Consider the following 26,840-nt stretch of genomic DNA (forward strand, 5'->3'; position numbering starts at 1 on the left):
CTTTCGCTCAGGTCGTGGTCCCACATCGGGCTCCTTGCTCAGCAGGGAGCCTGCTTCTCCCTCTGCCTCTGCCTGCCACTCTATCTGCCTCTGCTCACTCTCTCTGTCAAATAAATAAATAAAATCTTTAAAAAAAAAAAATTAAGGTTTCTCTCTTCTCAAGGACTAGGATACTACCCCACGTTCAGATTTCTTTTAGTGAGTTAAAGATAAACAGAGGAGTAAAAAGACCCCAAAAGTCTGTTATTCTCAGACAGAGTCAGACAGTTTATGATCTGGAACTCCCCAAATCCCCCGCTAAGGAACCAGATACTAATTAGCACCAACTGTTCTCCCGTAATAGTTGATGTAGAGACTTCAACGGAAGATTAGCAACCCCCTAAGAAACTTGGAAAGCTGTTCAGATGACTTTCTGACCCCAACATTTAGAGCACCCAGTCTTCTACGATTTCCTCAACTTATCAAGAACCTTAAATGGTAGGAAATGCAACTTCATTATGTTTAATCTTCTTAAATAAGAAAAAGCTTGCATCGGGCTTAGTTTATTTAAAATCTATTTCTACCTTGCAAAAGTTTTTGTAGAGGGGCACCTGGGTGGCTCAGTGGGTTAAAGCCTCTCTGCCTTGCAGCTCAGGTCATGGTCTCAGGGTCCTGGGATCGAGCCCCGCGTCGGGCTCTCTGCTCACTGGGGAGCCTGCTTCCTCCTCTCTCTCTGACTGCCTCTCTGCCTACTTGTGATCTCTGTCTGTCAAATAAATAAATAAAATCTTTAAAAAATATATATATAAAAATAAGAGTTAGAGTGGTGAACATAAGACACTGATTTAAGAAAGCTGAAAGTCTCTATAAACAATTGGGTTCACATCCAAAAAATAAGATAGGGGGCGCCTGGTGGCTCAGTTGGTTAAGTGGCTGCCTTCAGCTCAGGTCATGATCCCGGGGGGTCCTGGGATAGAGCCCTACGTCGGGCTCCCTGCTTAACGGAGAGCCTGCTTCTTCCTCTTCCTCTGCCTACTTCTGCTCTCTCTGTCAAATAAATAAATTAAAATATTTAATAAAAAAAATAAGATAAAAGGGATTTTTAGGGTGGTGAAACTATTTCGTGTGACACTCTAATGGTGGATACATGTCATTACACACTTGTCAAAATCCACAGAATGTATACCACAAGTGAACCCTAAAGTGAAAACCACGGACTGGCTGATAATGATGTGTCACTGTAGGTCTCAGGCCACTGACTGTAACGAACCACCGAGATGCTGATAGCGGGCGAGCCTGTGCATGGGGGAGGAGGCCTGTGGGCAGAGTGTACGGGAACTCTGAGCTTTCCATTCAATTTCACTGTGAACCTAAAACTACTCTAAAAAAAAAAAAAAGTCTCTTAAAGAAAAGATGAAAAAAGGGGGGGGGGGGCTAGCAGACACTAGGTATAACATTTGGCCCCATCTTGCATTTTTTTGTGCCCCTAAGGTTTGGAGTACTAATCATACATAAGTGCTAAGAGGACATGAAAAAGATAAATGCAATGATTGCTGTATACGAACAAAAACAGAGAAAATAAGATGACAAGGTGCAGGACAGGCACCAGCGTCCATGTAATGGACACAAGTACCTATACACTGTGCAGAGGACTAAACCACTGGAAATAAATGTGACACTGTTGTGTCTGAATATACAGTTAATCATGTATTCTAGAAAGGACTATTAGGTACAGAAATTTTCAATCATCTGAAGCTATGTCTTGCCTGAGTAAACTACCTTAAACTTGAATGATGGTCTGTGAAGAAGAATTAACACAACAGGCTGGAGAATGCTAACTTTAGAAAGGTCTGCTTGCAAAGCTGACCCTTGGCTGGGATCTGGAAACTTGAATTTTGGAAGGCTTCCCACCATTCCCAGATAAGAATGGCTCCCTGCCCCTCAACTGTTTGCGTAAACAATGTGGTTTATGGTAAACACCTGTTTTCCTTCTAGCAGTCTTAATACTGGGATGTGCTGGGCAGACAGTACCTCTGTGACCAGCCCCAGCAAAAGGGCACTAAATCTCTTATGACACTCCCTGGCAGGCACCATTTCACACACACAGCCGCCTGTACCTGGTTTACTCCCGTCTTTTTTCCTTTGCTGGTTTAGCTCTGTATCCTTTCACTGTAATAAATCACAGCCCTAAGTACAACTACACGCTGAGTCCTAGCACATCATCGACCGTGGCGGTAGTCTTGAGGACCCCCGAAAACATTAATTCTCAAAAAGTTGATATGTGTGCCGTAAGGTCCGATGACAAGGAAAATTACAGAACAGCCACTCCGGGGATAACTCATCAGGCATTTGTTGAGAATCTAGCACGGGTCATACACCACCACTCTCTGAGGACAGAAAACGTAGTGAGATAGCCTCAAGGTGCTGCTCCTTGAGAAGGAAACACAAACTTACTCACTTTATTCTCAGGGTAGCCCTCCGTCTGAAAAGTTTAGAGGAAATTTTAATTAGAAAATGACACCATTAGGGGTACCCGGTGGGGCTCAATTGGTTAAGCATCTGCCTTCAGCTCAGGCCATGGTCCCAGGGTCCTAGAAACGAGGCCCACCATGGGGCTTTCTGCTCAGCAGGGAGAATGCTTCTCCCTCTCCCCCTGCTTGCGCTCTCTCTCAATCTACCTTTTTTAAAAAAAGATTTTATTTATTCATTTGCCAGAGAGAGCGAGTACAAGCACGGGGAGCAGCAGGCAGAGTGAGAGGGAGAAGCAGGCTCCCTGCCAGAGAGCCCAATGCAGAACTCAATCCCAGGACCCTGGGATCACGACCAAGCTGAAGACAACCTCTTTTTTTTTTTTTTTTTTAAAGATTTTATTTATTTATTTGACAGATAGAGATCACAAGTAGGCAGAGAGGCAGGCAGAGAGAGAGAGAGGAGGAGGCAGGTTCCCTGCTGAGCAGAGAGCCCGATGTGGGGCTCGATCCCAGGACACTGGGACCATGACCTGAGCCGAAGGCAGAGGCTTTAACCCACTGAGCCACCCAGGCGCCCCTGAAGACAACCTCTTAATGAACTGAGCCAACCAAGCATCCCCCAAATAAATAACATCTTTAAAAAAAGGAAGGACAACATTAGATCCTGGGGTCCTGGGATAGAGCCCCATGTTGGGCTCCCTATTCAGTGGGGAGTCTGCTTCTGCCCCCCAGCCCCTCTCCCCACTTCCCAGCTTGTGCTCGCCACTCTCATGCTCACTCGCTCTGTCAAATAAGTAAAATAGTAAAAAAAAAAAAAAAAAAAAAAAGCCACCACCACCACCCGCCAGCAGCAATCACCCTAGATAAAAACTATGCAGAAGGGAAACATTTCAGGAAGAAGAGCATCCTAGGAGTCCTGTAACTTCATATTCAACAGGGCCAAGTTCAAGGTCTCACAGATGACAGATGAGCTGGACAAACACCCAGGCTCTCTGAATAGCCACAAAGTCCACAAGTTCTCTACAAGGTGGACATCACACTTACTCACCAGTGGGATTCAGACAAACGAAAGGCAATCTCCCCCCAATCACACCACAAACACACTGCAGAGATGGGACACAAACACGGGCCCTCCAGCTTCTAAGCCTGCGTTCTTTCTCCCATCCTGTGTCTCTGACAGTATAAACGTGACCAACACACCAGAGAAAGGGCTAACTTCTCTAATACACAGGCCTCCAAAAAGAATTTTGGACCAACTGGTAATAGGAAAAGGGGTAAAAGGAATAGGCAGTTAAAGAACAGGGAAACACAGGTGGAGCACCCAGTCTCATCCACTCTGAATGCTCGTTCGTCTCCCATCAGACTGGCAATGACTCGCTGTGAAGGTGATACTGTGCACCAACAGCACTCTCATCCACGGTGTGAAACTGTAACTGGTACAACCTTTATGCAGGGCAATCTGGAAAGGACTAACAAAATTACACATATTCAACAACTTCTGACTCTGCAATCCCCACTCTTCCCCCGTTTTTTAAAGGAAGCTCTAAACTCAATATGGGGCTTGAACTCACAACCCTAAGATCAAGAGTCACATGCTGCTCAGACTGAGCCAGCCAGGCACCCCTTTGCAATTCCCTTTCTAGAAACTGATTAACAATATTACTGCTAACAGCTAAAGCCTGGAACCACCTAAATGGTCTTCACTAAGAAACTCACTGGCGGGGGGCCTGGGTGGCTCAGTGGGTTAAGCCTCTGCCCTCAGCTCAGGTCATGATCTCAGGGTCCTGGGATCGAGCCCCATTTCAGGCTCTCTGCTCAGCGGGGAGCCTGCTTCTCTCTCTCTCTCTCTCTCCCCCTGCTTGTGCTCTCTGTCAAATAAATAAATAAAATCTTTTTTAAAAATTATATATAAAAAAAAAAGAAACTAAGATTATGCCACATCCATACGAATTCTTAGATAGCCATTCAAAAAGTATCTGTGTCTTCTCAGTATTTCTAGAAAGGTCTGAAAACAGAGTGGCCGGGAAGCAGTCAAGATCGAGAAGACTGATTTGACCTGTTACAGCACCAATTCAAACAAACCCACCCCATAATTCACCCTGATAATTTTATCCACAATTAAAAATTTAAAACCAATTTTGAGAACCAAGTAAAAAAGAAAAGCCCAAAGGTAGTACTTTTTTTTGAAAGATTCTATTTATTTGACAGAAAGAGAGATCACAAGTAGGCAGAGAGACAGGCAGAGAGTGAGAGAGAAGCAGGCTCCCCGCTGAGCAGAGAGCCCAATTCGGGGCTTGATCCCAGGACCCTGAGATCATGAGGGGAGCCGAAGGCAGAGGCGCCACCCACTGAGGCACCCAGGCGCCCCCAAAGGCAGTAATTTTATATAAACAAGTTTACTGATGTAAATAATTAACTCAAACCCACATCTGTTGAGAATGAGCATGTGCTCACTACCTCACCCCAAGAATATCTTTTTTCACTTATTTTTGTTGTATAAAAATCTTTCACAGTATCTTTATACAGATCAGGCCCAGGATATAGAATATATACTAAAGATTCCAGTCCTGTTTTATTAAACCAATTACTAATTCATATATCTTTTCCGTTGATTCCCTTCATACATAATCTTATGGTTCCCAAGCATCACTCTCTTTCCTGTAGTTATACTCCCCATACCTATAATTACATGTCACGCACACACATGGGCAATGTTACTAATGTTGATCACAGGCACCTTTGTTTTGTTTTGAATTTAACGGAATACTTCCAGCGTTTCTTTCTTAAACACTGACTCTGGGTTGAAAAGACTTCTCCTAGGGGTGCCTGGGTGGCTCCGTGGGTTGGGCCTCTGCCTTCGGCTCAGGTCATGATCTTGGGGTCCTGGGATCAAGCCCCTGCATCAGGCTCTCTGCTCAGCGGGGAGCCTGCTTCTCCCTCTCTGCCTACTTGTGATCTCTGCCTGTCAAATAAATAAATAAAATCTTAAAAAAAAAAAAAATGACTTCTCTAGGGGTGCCTGGATGGCTCAGTCAGTTGAGCATTCGCCTTTGGCTTGGATTCGTGACCCGGGGTCCTGGTGATCCAGCCCTGAGTTGGGCTCCCTGCTCAGCAGGGAGCCTGCTTCTCCTTCTCCCCCCTGCCTCTCCTTCTCCCCCTGCCTGTGTGTGCACGCTCTCTCTCGCTCTCTCTCTAATAAAGAAAAGTCTTTTAAAAAATAAAAGCTTGGGCACCTGGGTGGCTCAGTTGGTTAAGTGACTGCCTTCAGCTCAGGTCATCGTCCCGGAGTCCCAGGATGGAGTCCTGCATCAGGCTCCCTGCTCAGCAGGAGTCTGCTTCTCCCTTTGACCCTTCCCCCTCTCATGTTCTCTCTCTCAAATAAATACAATCTTTATATATATATATATATATATATATAAATAAAATAACAGCTTTCTCTATCATGCTAAGAAAGAATCCATCCATTCCATATTTTTCTAAGCCATGTTTGTCACATCAGAAATGGGTCCTTTACCAAATTTTAATTCCTCTTTTGACCTTCCAAATAACCCTTTATGATCTAGAATTGTTATTCCCATTTTAAAGTTAAGAAAGTTAAGGCTCGGGGCGCCTGGGTGGCTCAGTGGGTTAAGCCTCTGCCTTCAGCTCAGGTCATGATCTCCGGGTCCTGGGATCGAGCCCCCCATGGGGCTCTCTGCTCAGCGGGGAGCCTGCTTCCCCCTCCTCTGCCTGCCTCTCTGCCTACTTGTGATCTCTGTCTGTCAAATAAATAAATAAATAAATAAATAAATAAATAAAAGAAAGTTAAGGCTCGGAGCCAAAGGGTGGAACCCAAATCTAATGGCTCAAAATCCTCTATGCCTTCCATTACAGAACTAGTTCTCAACCAAGGAGAGGAAGCTTTTTATAAAATATCCCCCGGGCCGCCTGGGGAGCTCAGTTGCTTAAAGCGTCCATTTTTTTTTTTTTAGATTTTATTTATTTGGCAGACAGAGATCACAAGCAGGCAGAGAGGCGGGAGGGGGCGGAGGAGCAGGCTCCCTGTTGAGCAAAGAGCTAGATGTGGAGCTCGATCCCAGGACCCTGAGATCATGACCTGAGCCAAAGGCAGAAGCTTAACCCACTGAGCCACCCAGGCGCCCTGCATCCAACTCTTGATTTCAGCTGTGGTCATGATCTCTTCCGGGTCACGGGACTGAGGCCCAAGCTGGGCTCGGCTCTCAGCACAGTGTCTGCTTGGGATTCTCTCTCTGCCTCCCCCAGCTTACACACATGTGCACATGTGTCTCTTTTTCTCCAAATACATGAATAAAAACTTTAAAAATAAATTAATTGAAATTTAAATTAAATACCCCCTACACAGCCCTACGCCTTCAAGATTCAGTACCGTGTGGGGCACCTGTGGGTGGCTCAGCGGGTTAAAGCCTCCGCCTTCAGCTCTCGTCATGATCCCAGGGTCCTGGGATCGAGCCCCACATTGGGCTCTCTGCTCTGCTTCCCTTCCTCTCTCTCTCTGCCTGCCTCCCTGCCTACTTGTGATCTCTCTGTCAAATAAATAAATAAAAAATCTTAAAAAAAAAAAAAAAAAAAAGATTCAGTACCGTGTGCAATCCATGCTTATCTGTTTCTGTGACGTAAGATGGTAGCACAGGGGCACCTGGGTGGCTCAGTCGGTTAAGTGCCCAACTTCAGCTCCAGTCAGGCATGATCTTAGGGTCCTGGGATGGAGCCCAGCGTGGGGCCCCTGCTCAGTGGGGAAGAGCACGGCAGTGGTGTGTTCCTCAAAATGGCGTGTTACCACATGACTCAGCAATTCCACCCCGAAGGTGAATATATATGGGAGAAATGAAAACACAACGTCCACACACAAACTTGTACACAACCCTTCTTAACAGCTTTAGTCAAAGCAGCCAAAAGAGAAAACAATCTAAATGTCAACTGGTAAGCAGACTAAATTCAATGCAGTATTATCCAAACAATGGAGCATTACTCACGCACAAAAAGGAATGGAGCAGGACACAGGCCACGACATGGACGGCAGTGAAGAGGCTCTGCCTGTCACAAGGGACCACATACTATAGGATTCCGGGGACGGGAAATGTCCAGAGTATCTACAGAAACACACAACAGACTGGAGGCTGCTTAGGGCTGGGGGCTCCAAGGGTAGTGGAGTAGGCAGTGCCTCCCCGTGGGTACAGGGTTTCTTTCTGGGGAATGACGATATTTATTCTAGGATTCAGATACCGGCGCCAGTTAACACAATCCTGAAACGCTAAAAACCACTGAGCTGTATACTTTTAATGTGTGACCCGTATGGTATGTGGATTGTATCTCAATAAAACTGTAAAAATGAAACTGCTGCCCCATACCGTAGTCTGTACAGCAACCTCTCACGCACCAGCAATTACACATGAACTCGTGTGTGGTCGCGGAATTCTGAATTCCAAGTTCTTCACACTTCACAGTACGTGGGCTTAAACAAAGAAAAAGTCACTGTCACGGAGCACAAACCTCTAATAATTAATTCTCCTCTTGTGATTTCAAATAACTCCTGTGTCGTCTTGACGGATGTTAACAGTTCTCATCCCCTCCCCCAGTACGAGGGAGAGTACTGCTTAGGTACACTTAAGCAAACTTCAAAGGGGCTAAGAAATGTACGTTTCCTACCACAGGTTATCTGTAGTTATAAAGCATCCAATCCTGCCACTATAGGCGGGGGGTGGCGACAAGGAGAGAAACATACTGACATTACACAGGTCACTTCCCGAAGTACGGACAACCCACAGGAACACCAAACCAGAGCACCTTCCCCTCTTACAGACCCTGAGTGAAGGTCTTCCGCCCTCGACCTGCACACCTTCTGCGGGCGGGCACTCAGCCTAAATCTACCTTTAGATACTAACTTCATGGTAAAACCAAGTTTAGCTCCCTACAACTGCCATGTGCCAGCCTTAAGAATCTTCTCTCGGGCTCCTGGGTGGCTCAGTGGGTTAAGCCCCTGCCTTCAGCTCAGGTCATGATCCCAGGATCCAGGGACAGAGCCCCGCATCGGGCTCTCTGCTCAGCAGGGAGCCTGCGCCCCCCACAAGAGTGAAGAAGAACATGGTCCAAATACCAACGGGACCAAGGTAGAAAAACCCTATGCCAAGTTATCAGTACTCGGGTCACTATACTCACTCCTCCTCATACTGCACACTTCCGTGCTCTCATGCTTTTCCAACCACCTCAACACACTTCCAGAACCCATAAAGAAAAATTCTCTGTATATCCTTCAAGTCCTAATTCAAATACTACATACACTTCCTTCCTGAAGCCTTCTGGGAAATTCTCAGGTAGCTCTAATCACTCCTCACTGGGTATTAGTAACTTTTACCTTGCATCTTTTATACTGTTTACTTCTTTTTCTTTTTTTAAGATTTTTTAAAATTTTATTTGACAGAGAGAGAAATCACAAGTAGACAGAGAGGCAGGCAGATAGAGAGGGAGAAGCAGGCTCCCTGCTGAGCAGAGAACCCGATGCAGGGCTCGATCCCAGGACGCTGGGATCATGACCCGAGCCGAAGGCAGAGGCTTAACCCACTGAGCCACCCAGGCACCCCAATATTGCTTACTTCTAATGCCCTGTACCGCTGACTGTATAGCCTTCCTTTCCACAGAAAGACTGAAGTCCTCAGGGGCAGGTACCACACTGCACTCACCAATGGAATCACCCTGGTACCGAACAGTCACTTCTGAGTATTTAGATGACATGAATCTATGTACCAAGCCCAGCTTGTTTGCATAAGCGGCACAAATAATTCCTCCCAGCCCTGTATAGATCTCTGTCCTCTGCAATTGGATTTTGTAGCTCCTCCCATGAAGAAATGGAATCTAGCTCTCTACCCCATCAGCAGCACTCGGTTACGTGACTTCCTTTAGCCAGTGGAACGGCAGCAAGTATCAGGCAAGCAGAGGCCTGACAAGTGCCTGTGAATCAGGAAGGGCTCGCTGCTGGGTACCGTTCATGGCCAGGGTAGTTTCAACGAGCCACACTGAGCCTGGCCAACCAACAGAACTGTTTAAGAAATAAATCTTTCTTGGGGCGCCTGGGTGGCTCGGTGGATTGGGCCTCTGCCTTCAGCTCAAGTCATGATCTCAGGGTCCTAGGATCAAGCCCCGCATCAGGCTCTCTGCTCGGCAGGGAGCCTGCTTCCTCCTCTCTCTCTCTGCCTGCCTCTCTGCCTACTTGGGATCTCTCTGTCAGATAAATAAAATCTTTAAAAAAATAAAAAATAAAATCTTAAAAAAAAAAAAAAGAAAGAGGGGCGCCTGGGTGGCTCAGTGGGTTAAGCCGCTGCCTTCGGCTCAGGTCATGATCTCAGGGTCCTGGGATCGAGTCCCGCATCGGGCTCTCTGCTCAGCGGGGAGCCTGCTTCCCTCTCTCTCTCTCTCTCTCTCTGCCTGCCTCTCTGTCTACTTGTGATCTCTGTCTGTCAAATAAATAAATAAAATCTTTAAAAAAAAAAAAAAGAAATCTTTCTTTCGGGTAATCTGACTTATATGCTCATTTTAATACTATTATCTTACAGTGTTAAATTCTGCTTAAGTTAATTTCTGAAAATCAATCAGCCTCAATTCACATGGAGATCTCAATTAACGCCCTATGCCTCTTCCCCCCAACAAGTGCTACTACTGTTAGGTGCCATCTACACCAAATGTAATCATGAAAAACTGAACCTGGGACCCAAAGAACAAGAGTTTACGCAAAAAATAAGGCCACTTCAGTAGCCTAGATTCTACCCGTGGCTCCGGTCTGATCCCACTTTCTAACAATTAGGAAATTTGTCAGAATTTTGCAGCTTACTGTTTAACCCCACATACCAGGAAAACACCTGATCGAAAGTCTTGAAAAAATTCAGATACACTAATTCTAGCACTCCCATGGCTAGTAGTCACATAACCTTATTCTAAGAAGCAATTAAATCAAAATTAGTTAAAAATTAAACAGTTTCTTAGGGAGCGTGGGTGGTTCAGTCAGTTAGGCATCTGCCTATGGCTAAGGTCATGGTCCCAGGGTCCTGGGACTGAGCCCTGTGCTGGGCTCCCTGCTCAGTGCGGAGCCTGCTTCTCTCTCTTCCCCTGCTCAAGTGCTCTCTAAATAAATAAATAGGGGCGCCTGGGTGGCTCAGTGGGTTAAGCCGCTGCCTTCGGCTCAGGTCATGATCTCAGGGTCCTGGGATCGAGTCCCGCATCGGGCTCTCTGCTCGGCAGGGAGCCTGCTTCCCTCTCTCTCTCTCTGCCTGCCTCTCTGTCTACTTGTGATCTCTCTCTGTCAAATCAATAAATAAAATCTTTTAAAAAATAAATAAATAAATAAATAAACAAACAAACAAACAAACAGCTTCTCATAGAAACCCATACTGACTCCCCTTCACAATAATTTCCTTTTAGGCCTTTTATCTTTTGGCTTCCACAACTTCCCCTGGAATCAATGCCCTGTTCACATTCATTAGGACTGTTCACCCTATGTCAAGATCTGTGTGCAGATCTCTGGTTCTACTTCTATTATCCAAGGCTATTCCTCCAAATTAATTAAAAAACCAATAGTTCGGTTCTCTCACCAAATTTGACAACCCCCAACCCACACCACTGACCTCCTTGCTCAAAATCACTCGCCTTTAAAATAAAATTCTTGGGGCGCCTGGGTGGCTCAGTGGGTTAAAGCCTCTGCCTTCAGCTCAGGTCCTGATCTCAGGGTTCTGGGATCAAGCCCCGCATTGGGCTCTCTGCTCAGCGGGGAGCCTGCTGCCTTCTCTCTCTCTGCCTGCCTCTCTGCGTACTTGTGATCTCTGTCAAATAAATAAATAAAATCTTAAAAAAAAATAAATGAAATAAAACTCTTACAACCTCCTCCATCCAGTACCAGTCCTCACTCCTACCTACTAGCTCGTGCTCTTGAACCCCCTCCTTTCTCTCTTTTCTTTCAGGCTTTATTTCTTTCTTCGAAGATTCAGCAATTCAGTTATTGTTGTGTGAATATAAACTTTCCGACTGAGGTGAGAGGAGACAGGGAGGGAGGGAGAGAGACACCAACCCAAGGTTAGTCCCGGTACATTAAGGTTTTTCTAACCTCAGCGGAGCCCTTTGTACTTACTGCCTCGAGAGCCTCACTTCCTCCGGCCTCTTCACAGAGGAGAGTAACCAGGAGGGAAGCCAAGCCTTTTCTTAGCAAAAAACTGGCGCTATCGTTGCCTCCTCCCTGTGTGCCAACCCAGTTTCTTCCCCCACACTACATGCCCAGCAGTCACTCTCCCCGGGGAGCTTCCCTCCTCCTCTCTTGCTCTTTCCCATTAACATATCACCCAAGTTCAGGATGAAAATGAATAAGTGAGGCCTCTTAATCTCATTTATTTCCTACACAATCAAGCTCCTGAAAATCAAGTCTACACTTCTCAGCACTTCCTCACCCTTCATCCCCCCCCTCACCCCACCACCCCTGCACCCACTCAAAGAAGCCATCGACTGTCCTTTCCATTTCCAGTCCCCAACCAACGCTTCCCTGTCTTCAACTTAAATCTCTATTCCTAAAAGAACCCAACACTGCCGACCACTCCTCGTTTCTGACCCATTCTCTCCTGGTTTCCTGCCTTCATCACTACCAACTCTGACTCCAACTCTCCACTTTCCCTAGGTGACCTTACTAAGCCTGGTTTTAACCATGACGGACAGTGACCCCCACTAGAATGTCCATTCCATGAAGGCCATGAGGTAGGCCATGTATTCCCCAGCTCTCGGACCAGAGCCCAGTCATTAATTGGTCCTATAAAAATGTTTATTCGATGAATGAATACTATGTAATAGTACTTGCCCCGTGCCGGGCATTGTTCTAAGGGCTTTGCGTGTGGTAACATGTAGCTGCCTCCACTTACGTGGCCCCCCAAACTCAGCTCGACCGCGATGGAATTCATCTCATCCATTTTTCCTCCCGCCTTTCTTCTTCAGTCTCCAGCCATCAAATTCTCTCTCCCGCCTGCCCTCACTGTCCTTGTCCAGGCGCTCATCCCTTCAGACTCGAGCCCCGTAACACTCTCATCAGTCTCCTTCCCGTTGCCTCACTGTCCTTTTCAATTTCCAAATCTTTTCAGACCAAAAATCGGATTATGATCCTCTTCTGCCCACAACTCTTCCAGGACTTTCCACAGCTTAAGGAAGAACTCGGACTTCGTGAGGCCCTTTGTGAACTGGCCCCTGCTCCCCTTTGTGGACTCGTGAGCAGCCCCTCAAATGCACAGTCCTGAGCACTCTGCTCCTGGATGCTATGTAACTACACATCTGCCCCGACACCCCTTCCTCCATGCTCTCCCCCTCCCTCCTATCCCCCAAGATCCTACTTCAAATATCCTCTGAATCCAGTGTGACTTCCATGTCCTGTCACTCTGTTTCCATCTGTCTGAAATTTACCACATTATTTTCCTTTCCTCAATACATGGATCCGCTTCCAAAAATCTCAAGTTTCCCTACAGGACCTTCAAAGGGCAAAAAAAAAAAAAAAATAGATAAAATGGCAACTTACCCACCTAAATTACTGTAACGTCATTAAATTGGTCAGCTCCACGCCTGTGAGTTTGGATGCAAAGCCAGGTTGTCTGGGGACAGACAGCTAGGATACATGCCTACAACCTACCCACCACCCACGCACCCACCCATCCACCCGAACACCCAGCAATATACAGACCTGAAGGCAAAAATGATTTTTTTTTAAATGTCTGGCAAGCAACAAAGCCACCAGCAGCCAAGTTGTTTAGTCACACCGACCTCAACAAGTCAAGTTGGGTTTCAGCTCTTCATTCAGGTTAGGGATAAAAGCCAGAACTGATGGGAGACTCTACCTCGCCAAAAACTAAACAAAAACTAAGGCAGCAAAAGAGGAATCACAGTCCTGTAAAGATTCAACTATTTCATACCATCCATCCTCTGGCCCCTCAGGACCTGTTCAGGCTTCCATCCCCCTCAGGAGAAAAGGCTACGGCAGGCAGTACTTGCTAACAACTCCAGAGAAGCACCTCTTTTAAGGGAAAAAGTGAAAATCATCTGCCATCTGGAGTAAACGCTATAGGCAAGAAACTATACTTGAGGTGGCCAAATTTGGATGTAGAGAGATCTTGCTGGTAACTTGAGCATTTATGGCAAATAAGGGGTAATTTTAGGTCGGTAATAAGCCATCTTCCAAGATGGTAGACCCCAAGGGGGCCGACCAGGAGGAAGGTACATTGATACAAGATTGACTGCTATGATGACAAGCGGTGAAGCTGGTTGTATGACTTCTACTACTCACCTCTACAAGTGTTTGAAAATTTCCGTATTAGTGTTTTCATTTTTTGAAAGTTTGTTTAAGTCACCTCTACACCCAATGTAGGCTTTGCACTCACGACCCAGAGATCAAGAGTAGTACACTCTTGGGTGCCTGGGTGGCGCAGTGGGTTAAGCCTCTGCCTTCAGCTCAGGTCATGATCCCAAGGTTCTGGGATCGAGGCCCACATCTGGATCTCTGCTCAGCGGGGAGCCCGCTTCCCCCTCCCCCTCTGCGTGCCTCTCTGCCTACTTGTGATCTCTGTCAAATAAATAAATAAAATCTTTAGGACGCCTGGGTGGCTCAGTTGGTTAAGCAGCTGCCTTCGGCTCAGGTCATGATCCCAGCGTCCTGGGATTGAGTCCCACATTGGGCTCCTTGTTCTGTGGGGAGCCTGCTTCTCCCTCTGCCTCTCCTGCCACTCTGTCTGCCTGTGCTCACTCTCTCTCTCTCTAAAAAAGAAAAAAAAAAAAAAAAATCTTTAAACAACAAGAGTTTCCTTAAAATCTTTTTTTTTTTTTAAAGATTTTATTTTTATTTATTTGACAGAGAGAGATCACAAGTAGACGGAGAGGCAGGCAGAGAGAGAGAGAGAGGGAAGCAGGCTCCCTGCCGAGCAGAGAGCCCGACGCGGGCCTCGATCCCAGGACCCCGAGATCACGACCTGAGCCGAAGGCAGCGGCTCAACCCACTGAGCCACCCAGGCGCCCTCTTTAAAATCTTTAAACAACACTCTTTCAATTAAATCAGCCAGGCGTCCCCCCCCCCGTGTTTGTTTTTTGTTTTTTGGGGGGTTTTGTTTTTTTTTTGAAGATTTTGTTTATTTGACACAGAGAGAGAAATCACATGTAGGCTGAGAGGCAGAGAAGAGAGGGGGAAGTAGGCTACCCAAAGCCCAATGGTGGGATCCCGAGCTGGAGACCATGCAAAGGCTTAAAGGGCACAGCCACCCAGGCACAGCCCCCGCCCCCCACCAACCCCATGTTTTCTTTTTAAATGCAATCATTCCAACCACAAGAAAGTAACAAAAGGGAGATTTCCTGCCAACAGTCAAGCTCTCCCCAACTCCATTTTATTTTTCCTCATGATAGTAAAAGCGCAATAGGGTATCCTTAAATTTTAAACCATGTGTATGTAATGCCTACTCAATTACATTTTTCACTACTTTTAAGAAAACTCATTACCTACCAATGATTTTAAAAACCTTAAAAATTATCATTGGCCAGCCTTTCAGCAATTCCACTTTTGGGTCTATATATAAATTATGCTGGAAGCTTCAGCCACAAAGGTATTCATGGCAATATTACTTACAAATTGGGGAAGACTATAAATGTTAAATAAAAACACAATTATGACACATCCACGAAATTATCTGGCCACTGAACATACTAGTAACAGGAAAAAGAAGATCCTCGAAATAATGTCAAGGGAGAAGGCAAGGTATAAAATCAAGTCTAAAGCCTACAGGAAAAGACATGATGGAAATTTCCCTGCATGGGGAATTGTTATGGTGGTACCTGTAATTTTTTCCCCAAATTTCCTAACATCCTAAAGGCCAGACATTTTTATCACCGGTAATCCGTCCCATTGATGACAGCCTTCCAAAAATCAGAATCCCTTAGCAAATAACAGCATCTACGGGCATCTGGGTGGCTCAGTGGGTTAAGCCTCTGCCTTCAGCCCAGGTCATGATCTCAAGGTCCTGTGATCAAGTCCCACATTGGGCTCTCCTCTCCTCTGGGAGCCTGCTTCCCCCTCTCTCTCTGCCTGCCTCTCTGCCTATTTGTGATCTCTCTGTCAAATGAATAAATAAAATCTTAAAAAAAAAAAAAAAAGGAGGAAAATAACAGCATCCCGAAATTCAAAATATTCCTGAAAATTCCTTCTCAAAACAAAACAAAAAAATCAGGGGTGCCTTGCTGGCTCAGTCAGTAGAGCATGTGACTCTTGATCTCAGTGTTAAGTTAGAGCCCCACACTGGGTGTAGAGATAACTTAAAAATAAAATCTTTAGGGGCACCTGGGTGGCTCAGTCCTTAAGCATCTTCCTTCAGCTCAGGTCATGATCCCAGGGTCCTGGGACTGAGGCCCACATCGTGCTCCCTGCTCAGCGGGAAGCCTGCTTCTCCCTCTCCCACTCCCCCTGCTTGTGTTCCCTCTCTCACTGTCTCTCTCTTTCTAATAAATAAATAAAATCTTATAAAAAAATTTTTTTTTTAAATATTCCTTTCTCTCCTACCCACTTGTTCCCACTACCTTTTCCTTGCCCCGGGATGTCCTTTCCTGCTGTTCTCAGCCTCCTATCTTATTCTCTCCTTTGCCTTTCTGGACTGGGTAATTTTCAACTTAACAGTAAAAACTGAGTACCTGAAGTCTATTTCTACTACACAAATGTAGTTTAAAAACACTAGCTATAGGTCATATGTGAGGAGTGGAGTAACATTTGAAAATAGCATCCGTCTATCAGGCAGCCCCCCCCCCCCCCCCCCCCCCCCCCCCCCGTAAGGCTGTGCTGGCAGGACGACAGAGTATGTGCACCCCGGCCATATCCACGCCCGCCCACCAGGGCAGAGGCCGACTCGTGGGTTTTCTCATGTTAGACTGCTACAAAAAGAGCACTGTGCTGATCTGAACCGTACTGAACTGAAACAATTCAGTGGGGGAAAAAAAAAACAAACTTAAGCTTATTCCCGCATCCTTGAACTACTTGGCACCAGAGACCGCTGTTGCCTAGATCCGGGTCATTTAAATATGGTGGCCCCAAGTGTTGTATTAAGAATTCCTTTCAGAAAGCCCCCCAAATTGAAACGACCTATCTCCTCAAAACAAACCTGCATCTTTAAAAGCCTTCCTCCTTACCTCTTACCCTCCTCTCTGCCGCTGCAGCTGCTCCACACACTGGGCTATGGGGGGAGGGGGGCTAAGGGATTCCTCTTGAGCTCCTGTCATTACTTGTGCAGCTGCCTACTGCTGTCACTGTCCTATTCCCAGCTCTGACACCCCTGCTCTAGTAACAGAATTAAGAGGAGAGAGCTGACCCTACACCTCAGTCCTGCTCAGTCCAGCTTCCGATCTCTCCAAAAGTAAGACCTTGCTCCAAAGATTAAGAGGATGAGATTGAGGAGTTTACCTGGAAATTTACTTTCTAAATCTCGTGTTAAAGAAAAAAAAATGTATGGGGGCACCTGGGTGGGCTCAGTGGGTTAAAGCCTCTGCTTTCAGCTCAGGTCATGATCCCAGGACCCTGGGATCGAGCCCCGCATCAGGCTCTCTGCTTTTTTTTTTTTTTTTTTTAAGATTTTATTTATTTATTTGACAGAGAGAGATCACAAGTAGACGGAGAGTAAGGCAGAGAGAGAGAGAGAGAGAGAGGGAAGCAGGCTTCTTGCTGAGCAGAGAGCCCGATGTGGGACTCGATCCCAGGACCCTGAGATCATGACCTGAGCCCAAGGCAGTGGCTTAACCCACTGAGCCACCCAGGCGCCCCAGGCTCTCTGCTCTTAAGGGAGCCTGCCTCCCCCTCTCTCTGCCTACTTGTGATCTCTTGTCAAATAAACAAATAAAATCTTTAAAAAAAAATGTACATATGTGAGAACATGCTCATTCCCATTTACCTACTCACAACCCAACTAAGGCTATGCAGTACACGAGCAGTACTGAGCTTGGGTAAAGAAAAATCCCCCTGTGGGACACACCCTTACAGGGGAAAACTGATGCCAGTGTGGCTTAGACTTCACTAGCGCTTTAGAAGGGAAGGGGAAAAAAGACCCATGCAAAGTCCTTAAGATTTCACTTTTATTGTCCTGCAAAATCATGGGACCAAACCAATTCTTTAACCATTTACCTTAAAACTGAAGCTCTCTTGGAAACGTCTGCTGATCATGTTTCATGGAACTGTTTTTTTTTTTTTTAAACTCACATTAATAAATGAGTAAAATCAAAATTCAAGGATCTCTACCAGGTGCCAATTTAAAGTAAGATGATATGGTGGTAGTGAACCCAAATCTGATTTGATATCTGGAATAGAATTTGGAGAAAATGATAGGGAAATGATTATGAAAGGAAAGAATGTAAGGCAGCAGATACTGGCAGCCTTTTCAACCTACAGAAACAAGCAGAACTGCCCATGAGTCTTAAATATCTGCTCAAGCACTAAGAAATACAACTTAGAAAAATAAAAGACAAAAGAGGGGCAACTGGCTGGCTCAGATGATAGGGCATACGACTCTTGATCCTGGAGTCCTGAGGTCAAGCCCCACATCGGGGAGAGTTTACTTAAGCAAAAAAGACAAGAGACAATGACCTAATCTATATGTGATTTTTCCCCCCTTTGACCATTAAACCTATAAAATGGTCTGTGCTTTTCTTCCACATCCCATGGAATCGGACAGCAACACAGGAATAATCAGATGTCCCGCCAGATAAAAGGGCGAAGGCTGGTGATAACGGGAGAGATCTTGGCAGCCTCAGAAGCCCCCAAATGATGGACAGAACATCATACATAGGGGATTCCCATCACTTTAGCATCCGTGTTTGAATAACTCACCCTCTCCGTGCTGTACAGTGTTCATTAGGGGGCCGCTGCCACACAGCAGTGAAGCATTTATAACGAAGTCAGCATTGGGGTGGAAAATGAGTCATGGTAAGAACCCAGCAACATTTCCATAATCTCCAAGTAGTTAATAGTTTGTTCTGATTTCAGATAAATTGTTCTTATTCATCTGGGGGAACATCAAATGGTTTTAAATCTCTGTAACTTCTTAAATGGAATATAAGCCTAGCTAAAATAGTCTCTTTTTTCAATTTATGCTGAAAAGGTTCAAATGTCAGAAAACAAAGACAAAAGGGTGCAAATTACCACTGGCTGTGAGCTGCTGTGGTTACTTCATTATTGACACATTCCTGAATCAGTAATGGTTTGAAATCCAGCCAGCTACAGCCAAACCATCATCCCTTTTTAGAAATATCATTTTCTCATTTTTTTCAACTAGAGATGATGGTTGCACAACATTGTGAACGTGCTAAATGTTACCAAATTGTACACTAGGAGAACGGTTAGTTTTATTACGTGACTTTTACCTCGGTAAAAACAACATAATTTTCTCTATTTTTTGACAATTTAGAGTTTGGCTTAATTAATAAATAAATAAGACTTCCCAAAGGTACTAGGGGATGAAATTCTCCCCATGGTCTGCTATTAATCCAAAGCTCTGTAATAAGGAAATACATTGGGGCGCCTGGTGGCTCAGGTCATGATCTCAGGGTCCTGGGATTGAGCCCTTAATCAGGCTCTCTGCTCGGCAGGGAGCCTGCTTCCCCCCAACCCGTGCCGCCTCTCTGCCTACTTGTGATCTCTGTCAAATAAAAAAATAAAAAAATAAGGATCTACATTTAGCAACACCTTTTATCTTGATGTAATTCAAAAGATACATAGGAAGCTTTTTTAAAATAATCACAGAAAGCATTTAATATGTCATTTCAGTTATTGCAAAGAATACTGCATAAAAGGCCAACTGTTATCTGTATTCTTTTCAAAGAGAACAATTGAGACCACATGACTTAGAATAATGACTGGCAGGACTCCACCTCTAACTCCGAAGAGGTGTCCTTACTCCATTAGTGATAATGGCTATTGATCTAGCCTCCTGGAAGAGCCAGTAGGAAAAAGAAAATATTTAAGATAGCAAGAATTTTTTTTTTAAGATTTTATTTATTTATTTGACAGACAGAGATCACAAGTAGGCAGAGAGGCAGGCAGAGAGAGAGGAAGAAGCAGACTCCCTGCTGAGCAGAGAGCCCAACTCCGGGCTCCATCCCAGGGTCCTGGGATCATGACCTGAGCCAAAGGCAGAGGCTTTAACCACTGAGCCACCCAGGCGCCCCAAGATAGCAAGAATTTTCAACTATACTGATTCCAAGAAGACTTTTTTATATAATTAAGATAGCCTTCTGCAGCCAGTGCCCCCCAATCCAGTCACTTTAAAAAGATGAGTAGCCCAGAACCTTTTCTCCCTCCTGAGGCAAGTACCAGTAGCCTACTTAGCTTATTAACTTCTGGAGAGGCTATTAGAATCCAAAGGACAAAGCAAGAAACATCTAGGTGTTCACTCCCCCCTTAAATGGAAGACTACAGGTTTCTCTTAAAAAACTAAACTTCTCGGGTGCGTGACTGACTCCGCATGTGAAGAGCATGTGACTCTTGATCTCTGAGTGGTTAGTTCAAGCCTGGCACTGTGTATAGAGATTACTTAAAAAAAAAAAAAAAAAAAAAAAAAAAAATTAACTTTAAAAAAAAAAAACAAAAACACAAAAAAAAACCCCACAACTCTAAACTTCCCCCTTCCTTCCTCAAAACACTGCATGCTATTCCCCATCCTCGTCACCTACACACAACTACCATGCTGCTCAAGTCCCAACAGTATTGTTACCAGAATAATTTCATTAAACGCAAATAAATTTAAGCTCCCTATCATCAGGATGATTTCAGCCTTAGAAGGGTATTCACTTAAGTGACAGGACAGAGCATTTTATTTGCATCTTTCTGTACTTTCCAAATTCTCCAGGATGAGATGACTTTTATAAACACAGGAAGAAACAAAGTTTTACAAATAGTTACTATTTTTGAGCACTACTACTTTCCTTATTTAATCCTGACAAGTTTTTCAAGTAGATATTGATCTATTTTACAGATGAGGAAAATGAGGGTCAGAGGTAAGCATACTTCCTCAGTCCCAGTAAAGAGATTTGAAAAAAGGTCTGCTTTATTTTACAAACTGTTCTTTCCTCCATATTCTGACAAGAAGCAGAAGTAACTACGGCAAAAGAGAACTTTCCCAAATCTCAATCTGAAAGTGTTTTGTAACGAATTCTCACTCTCTCACATTACTGAAAATGACCAAGGAAGTCATAATTTTTTAAGCCTTTTATTAAAACCTGGCAAGTTAATAATCTACAATAAACCCAAGCATACAGCCCACCTAGCACTATGATCCGAAGACATTCTTGTTTAAAATCGCTGTTTTTGGGGCGCCTGGGTGGCTCAGTGGGTTAAAGCCTCTGCCTTCGGCTCAGGTCATGATCCCAGGGTCCTGGGATCAAGCCCCACATCGGGCTCTCTGCTCGGCGGGGAGGCTGCTTCCTCCTCTCTCTCTCTCTCTCTGCCTGCCTCTCTGCCTACTTGTGATCTCTGTCTGTCAAATAAATAACTAAATAAAATCTTTAAAAAAAAAATAAAAAATAAAATCGCTGTTTTTATATTTTATTATATTATATATGATATCACATTTATTACTGTTCAATTTTTAACAATGAAAAAAATGTTTTAAAATACAAATATATCTTATACTCTCCTAAGTAAACTAGAAATTGGAAAACGAACAGGCCTATCAAGAGGTCACTGATTTGCACGCCTAAAGGTAAATGAAATCCTTATTTTGGGGGCCACCTCCTATCTGGTGAGTAAGGTGAAGTGCTCAATTCCACCTGCTTATCTGCTAATTTCTGCATTACCTTGGACAAATGCCATTTGCATACTCCCTACCAGCCCTTAGGTGCATTGCAGCCTCTGTGTCATTGTGTGTGACATCACTGGGTTGCTATGGATATAGGTGCGAGGTCACTCACTTTCCTGTGAAACTAGAAATATGGAAAAATTAGAAGAGTCTAACATGAACTAAACATATTTCCAATACTGTTATCTATTAAAAGCAGAAGTTACCAGCTGAGCTTTAAAAATGTTTTAAAAGATAGCATCTGGAGCAATACATTAATACAGCAATACTCCCAATTTCAGAATCAGGGCTCTTCCTTAATGAGAAAAATCGTTCTCGTTAAGGCAGCTGGCTTAAACAAAAAAGCATCAGCACGGTTATCTTTTATGAAATAGCAAAATTATTTAAGAATTAACCTGGGATACCTATACTGCTTCATTAAAAAGATTTAAGATGCCAAGAAGATACACTCCTGAATCCACTTCACGCCGGAGATGCATTTTCAAAACCCTTTGTTACATAAGGCAGGAAGTTAAATGTTAAGAGTGGGAAACCTAAATCATTCATTAGATAATTCTTGGTATTTCATAATAATGCTCAATACTTGCCTCCTCCCCCAATATCAAACTCCTTGATGGCCCATTAGAAAATGTAGTGTTACTGACAAAATGGTGCAATACAGGCAAGGATCTGAATCCCAGACAAAATGCGACAACTGGCGATCAGCATTCTCTTTTCATCAGTATGAGGATGCGCTAGCTTTTCTTATTTAAAAAAAAAAAAAAAAAAAAGCCTCAGCTATACCTACAACAAATTAAAGAAAAAAAAAAAAAAAAAGACTTTTCCTCCTTTAAAATAACTCCTCCCAGCCTCCACCCAGTCTAGGCTCTCTGCAATATGACAAATGCAGAATCTTCTAGAATGACTTGATACTGCCTCCCACCACTGCTTTGTTTGCAACATCAGATCAGAGAGAATATTTTTTCAACTTATAGGAATTTCAACAGATGTGTGCCTATATTTTAAAAAGAAACCGCATGTGTCACAAATTGAACCAGTCAGCTAAATGCATAACCTTTATTTTAAAGACAATTACCTACCCTTTTAAATACAAGAAAAATTAGGCGGAAATGGAGAGGGCATGTTGTGAAGGATCAATGAAAAAGCTGGCGAGATATACGTTCCCCTTGCCTAAAAGCAAGAGGACTTGCTTTGGGGTATAGAGAAAGAGGAGCCTTTTGTTAAGAAAAACGTGAGAGCAGCAAGGAGGTTTCGGTTTGGCACCACTGAGCCCAGGGTTTCAGGAGAGCCTACATTTTTCCTGGATAGGTTCTAAAGGATCCATCAGGAGAGGCAGTGGGGAAGATCTGGGGGGTGTGGGGGGGGCAGTATTAGAAAACCCGGAGACCTGATGAGTGAATGGGAAAAGGCGCCGCCCAGACACCGGGGAGAGAAAGAGGAACCGCATCCATGCGGTCCCCCGCCCCCACGCCCAGGCTGGGAGGAGGGGAAATGGGGCACAAAGGATGTTCACGGCCCCCGCTCAGGTCCCCAGCGGACCAGGAGACACGGGGCCAGGGACCCCGATCCCGAGACCAGCCCTGCAAGATCCCACTCCAGCCCGAGCCCGGGGAGGGCCTACGAGGCAGCGCCGCCGGCCCTGGGGGACGCTCGAGGAGAGGCCGCGTCACAGCTCGAGTCCCTATCGCTGTCGGGGCCCTCCCAGCCCCGCGAGTGGATGGGGAGGGGCGGTCAACGCTGCAGTCGCGACTGGCGACTAGTCCCCGGGCCGTCCACGCGAAGACCGGTGTCTGCGAAGGGACTGGGGCGAGGCGGGGGGAGGGGAGGAGAAACTCACGTTCTTCATGGCCGCGGCCATGTCGTCGTAGCGCTCCGCCTGCTCGGCCAGCCGGGCTTTCTGCACCAGTTGCTCGCGGTCCACCATCTTCGCGGGCTGGGTCGGGCCGGGTGAAGAGACCGGGGCGACCTGAAGGGCTCGGAGGGCGGATGCGGTGCGGCTGGAGCCCGTGTGCCGGAGGGGCCGACCCACGAAGCGAGCAGCCGAGGCGACGACGGCGGCGCGGAGACTATGGCTCGAGCTGCGACCGCGGGACCGGGCGCGAGGCGGCTGCGGCTGCTGTGCGTGCGGCGGGCGGACAACCCCCTGCGGCCCCGCCCACGCCGCGTGACGCAACCGGCCCCGCCCCGGCCCCGCCCCGGCTCTTCCGCTTCTCGGGCTTCCCCTCCCCAGCTGAGCTTTCGGCCCCTTTCTGGGCGTCCCCCTCTTCCCCCGACCCCCTGCCAGTGCTCCCCCTTCTTCACTTCGCCCGGATTCCTGCGCCCCAATTTCTCCAGACTACCCTACAAACTACCCCCTCACACCTCCGCCCTGTCAGGCCCAGTGCGTGGGCCCTTGGGAGTTGTAGTTCACCCAGCAGTTGGGTGATACGCTGGAGAAATCAAGGACAAAGGGGCGGTCAGGACTACAACTCCCAATGGTCATAGCGCGTGAGCGGTGGCGAAGTTGTGGGGGGGTTCTAATTCCGCGGCCACTGGGGACCCCTGGCGGGGACTAAAGCTGCATCAGTCCGAGCGAGTGCTGATTCACGGCCCCGCCCCATATTCTCCGGGAAATTACGAGGGGAGGGGGCCAGGACCTCAGCCCTGGCCCCTGTCTCTAAGATAAAGTAGCAGCAGGCCAGAGAGGAACAGAGGACAGGACGCGCGTCCGCCGCAGATCCAGACATGCCAGGGTACTGCCCCGCTGCGGGATGCATTGAATTAAGGAGCTTAATATTGGGAGCTAAACTGTCACCCTCCCCCACAAGGTTGTTTCCCCATACCCACGTTGAGGTTCGTGGACCCGAAGGGGTGAAAACATGGAAGGACAAATACTGGCCAGGCATTCTGGTTAATTTACAGAAAGGATGCAGCTGTCCACAGGCTGACCCCTGGGGAGATCCTTCCTCTCCAGGGTGGGGTGTCAAAGATTCAATTCTGTTGCCAAGAGCCTACTGCATGCTTAAGGTGTGGTTGTATCTGAGGGTTAACCAACCCTTCCCTCCCCACCTAGGACTTACACACAGAGGTCAGGCTGGCAAATTCTTACTCGTATGCTTCCCTTTTCCACATCCCATGTAGCTCACACACCTGCAGTTTTGACTGTACATTTTATCTGCTTAATTTTTTTTCAGCAATTATCTGTTGAGCACCTACTGTGTTCCAAGCACTGTTCTAAGCAATGGGGGGAGAGCGAGGAACAAAACAAAAAATCCCTACCCCCCCCAAAATATAGGTGATACAAGGATACATATGTAGAGTATGTTAGGAAGTGATAAGGAGTTTAAAAAAAAAATACAGGATAGGAAGTGTTGTGTATGAGAATCTAGAACGAAGGATTCTCTTAAAGGATGTGTAGCATTTGAGAGCATGAAGGGGCTACAGGCAGCAGGACTCAGAGGCTGGTTTCTCCCTGAAGCATTTATTTATCATTAGGCGAAGAATCCAATGTGTTTGTTGCCTTAAGTGATGGGTAGTGGGACCAGGGATGGAGTCAGGAGCCAGAACATGAGAAGCCCTGAATGGCAGGCAAGGTAGTGAAGACTTTATCCTGAAATAAATAGGAAACCTGCGGAGAGAGCTTAATGAGGGGCAGAAAATGATGAGATTTGCATCTGTGTTCATTACCATTGCCTTCTCAGAGCTTAGCACAGCACCTGGCACACAGTAAATATGTAGAACATATGAAATAAATTAATTATGGAATCCATGCACTTCAGGGAGCCTGCTCTGGCAGAAGTGGAGGAGATGGACTCAGTGGAGGAGAGGCTCTAGGGAGGAAATAGCTCTCCCCACCACCACCATGGGATCTAGTCTCTCTTCCCTTACTACAAACACCCAGCAAAATACAGGCCTGCTGGTGAATAAACCCTCCCACTTCCTTCTGTCTCTTACATGAGTGTTGGCCAAGTCATTCCTCTTCCTCTCTCTTCCTCCCTGCAGGCCAGGCCTGAGCCATTCCGGCCTGGGCATCACAGGTCCGTGGCAATGAGCCCTGATTAGCCAACCCCGCTCGTCCTCCTGTGCATTGTAGGTGTCAATGATTTGGGCCCCAGACACAAAATCTTGGGAACTTCCTGGTACATTTCAGGCTGCCTCTCTAACCTCTCCACCTCATTTCCTTTCTCCACCAGTCCAATGTGCATTACAAATCATCACCATTTTAAAAATCCAGGCCAAATCTGTTTGGGAAAAATAAAGCAGATGCGAAGAAAAGGATGTTCCAAAGCCAAAGAGGAATGACATCTGCAGTCTCCACATCAAAGCTTCCCTCCAATGGTGCAGGGGAGAGCTGGCTCTGCCCTCCTTTCCTTTTTGATTTTTTTAAGACTCTAAGCTTAAAGCTGCAGCAGCCCCGCAGCCCCTGGCTGTTTAGGGGACTGCTTCAGAGGCGGCATAACACAGAGCAAATGGCTTAATATTCTGGCTCCTTTCTCCACTGCTGAAAACAAACAAGCAAAACAAAAACCACAAAAAACCTGGAACAGGAAGGTGGAAAACTAGCTTCCTGGCTTCTGCCTAGCCCCCAGCTCTGTGTGCAAAGCCCGTCCCTTCTCAGGGTTTTAATTTCTCCAACTTTGAGGTGAGAAATCAAACAAAATAAAAACCAAGTGCCCCACCCAGCTGTGACAAGTCATTGTTCTAGATTCAGCGTGTTCCTCCTCTTTAGCTGTGGAAACAGGGAATCGGTACCTGCAGAACTGGGAGATGATTCAGTCCCAAGGGTTGAGCGGCTCAGAATCATCCCTGTTCTGGAGACCAGGAAGCTGAGACACAGAGAGGCTGTGTGAGAGGCTGTGTGACCAGCCAAGTTTCACACACCAGTGACTGAGAGCCTGAATTCAAACCCAGGCAGATCTTCCAGACTCCCTGCCCAGGCTAGGGCGAGTCTACCCTTTGGCATCTGCTCGGGAAGGGGGGGCCCTTGCCCTCTGGTAATGGACCTGATAAAGGGCGGGCACCCTGGACAGCTCACCCTCCGCCCCATCTCCAGTACTGGAGGACATGACCTTTAGATGCACGCTCTCTGCCTGAGCTGGCAGACAAGCTGGCCAGCCAAAGACATTAGTGTCCTGCTGTTTCTGTGCAGTCATAAATCACTGCAGCCCCATCCCCTGGTTCCTGGCTTCCTCCTGCGGCTAGAAAGCTCCCTGATTGGAGGGGAGGCAGTAGCAGCAGCAGCAGTACTCCCCACCCTGTCCTCTGGGAACATTCCGCAACACTCTTCTAGCCGATTGGGCTGTGGTAGGGGCAGAGCACATAACGGATTCAGAGGCCAAGGACAACAGGGAAATCGTGGGTTGCCCACCTTCCTAAGGAGAGTAGAGCAGCGAAAGAAGCCCAGGCTGGGAAGCAGGACCCACACGTTGAAGCGTGACTTTGCTGTTGATCTTGCTGGGTGACCTTGAGCAAGTCACTTTACCTCTCTGGGCCTGAGACAGTGTATCTGTAAAAGAAAAGAACTGGATGCTTCTTAAGATCTTCTAGCCTGTGGCAGCAGCCATTCCTGCTT

General features: G+C 46.3%; 1 protein-coding gene across 1 annotated transcript in view; it reads right to left on the bottom strand.

Moving 5' to 3' along the window:
• YWHAG (tyrosine 3-monooxygenase/tryptophan 5-monooxygenase activation protein gamma) overlaps positions 1-23,419 on the bottom strand; it is a 31,703-nt gene extending 8,284 nt beyond the window's left edge. Inside the window, exon 1 of the mRNA XM_047714149.1 lies at positions 23,127-23,419. Within this exon, the coding sequence (XP_047570105.1) occupies positions 23,127-23,213 (87 nt within the window). The 5' untranslated portion in view covers positions 23,214-23,419. The remainder of the gene's footprint in view (positions 1-23,126) is intronic.
• Between the last annotated feature and the right edge of the window lie 3,421 nt (positions 23,420-26,840).

The sequence above is a fragment of the Lutra lutra genome, chromosome 18, assembly GCF_902655055.1.
Source record: "Lutra lutra chromosome 18, mLutLut1.2, whole genome shotgun sequence".
Taxonomy (NCBI): domain Eukaryota; kingdom Metazoa; phylum Chordata; class Mammalia; order Carnivora; family Mustelidae; genus Lutra; species Lutra lutra.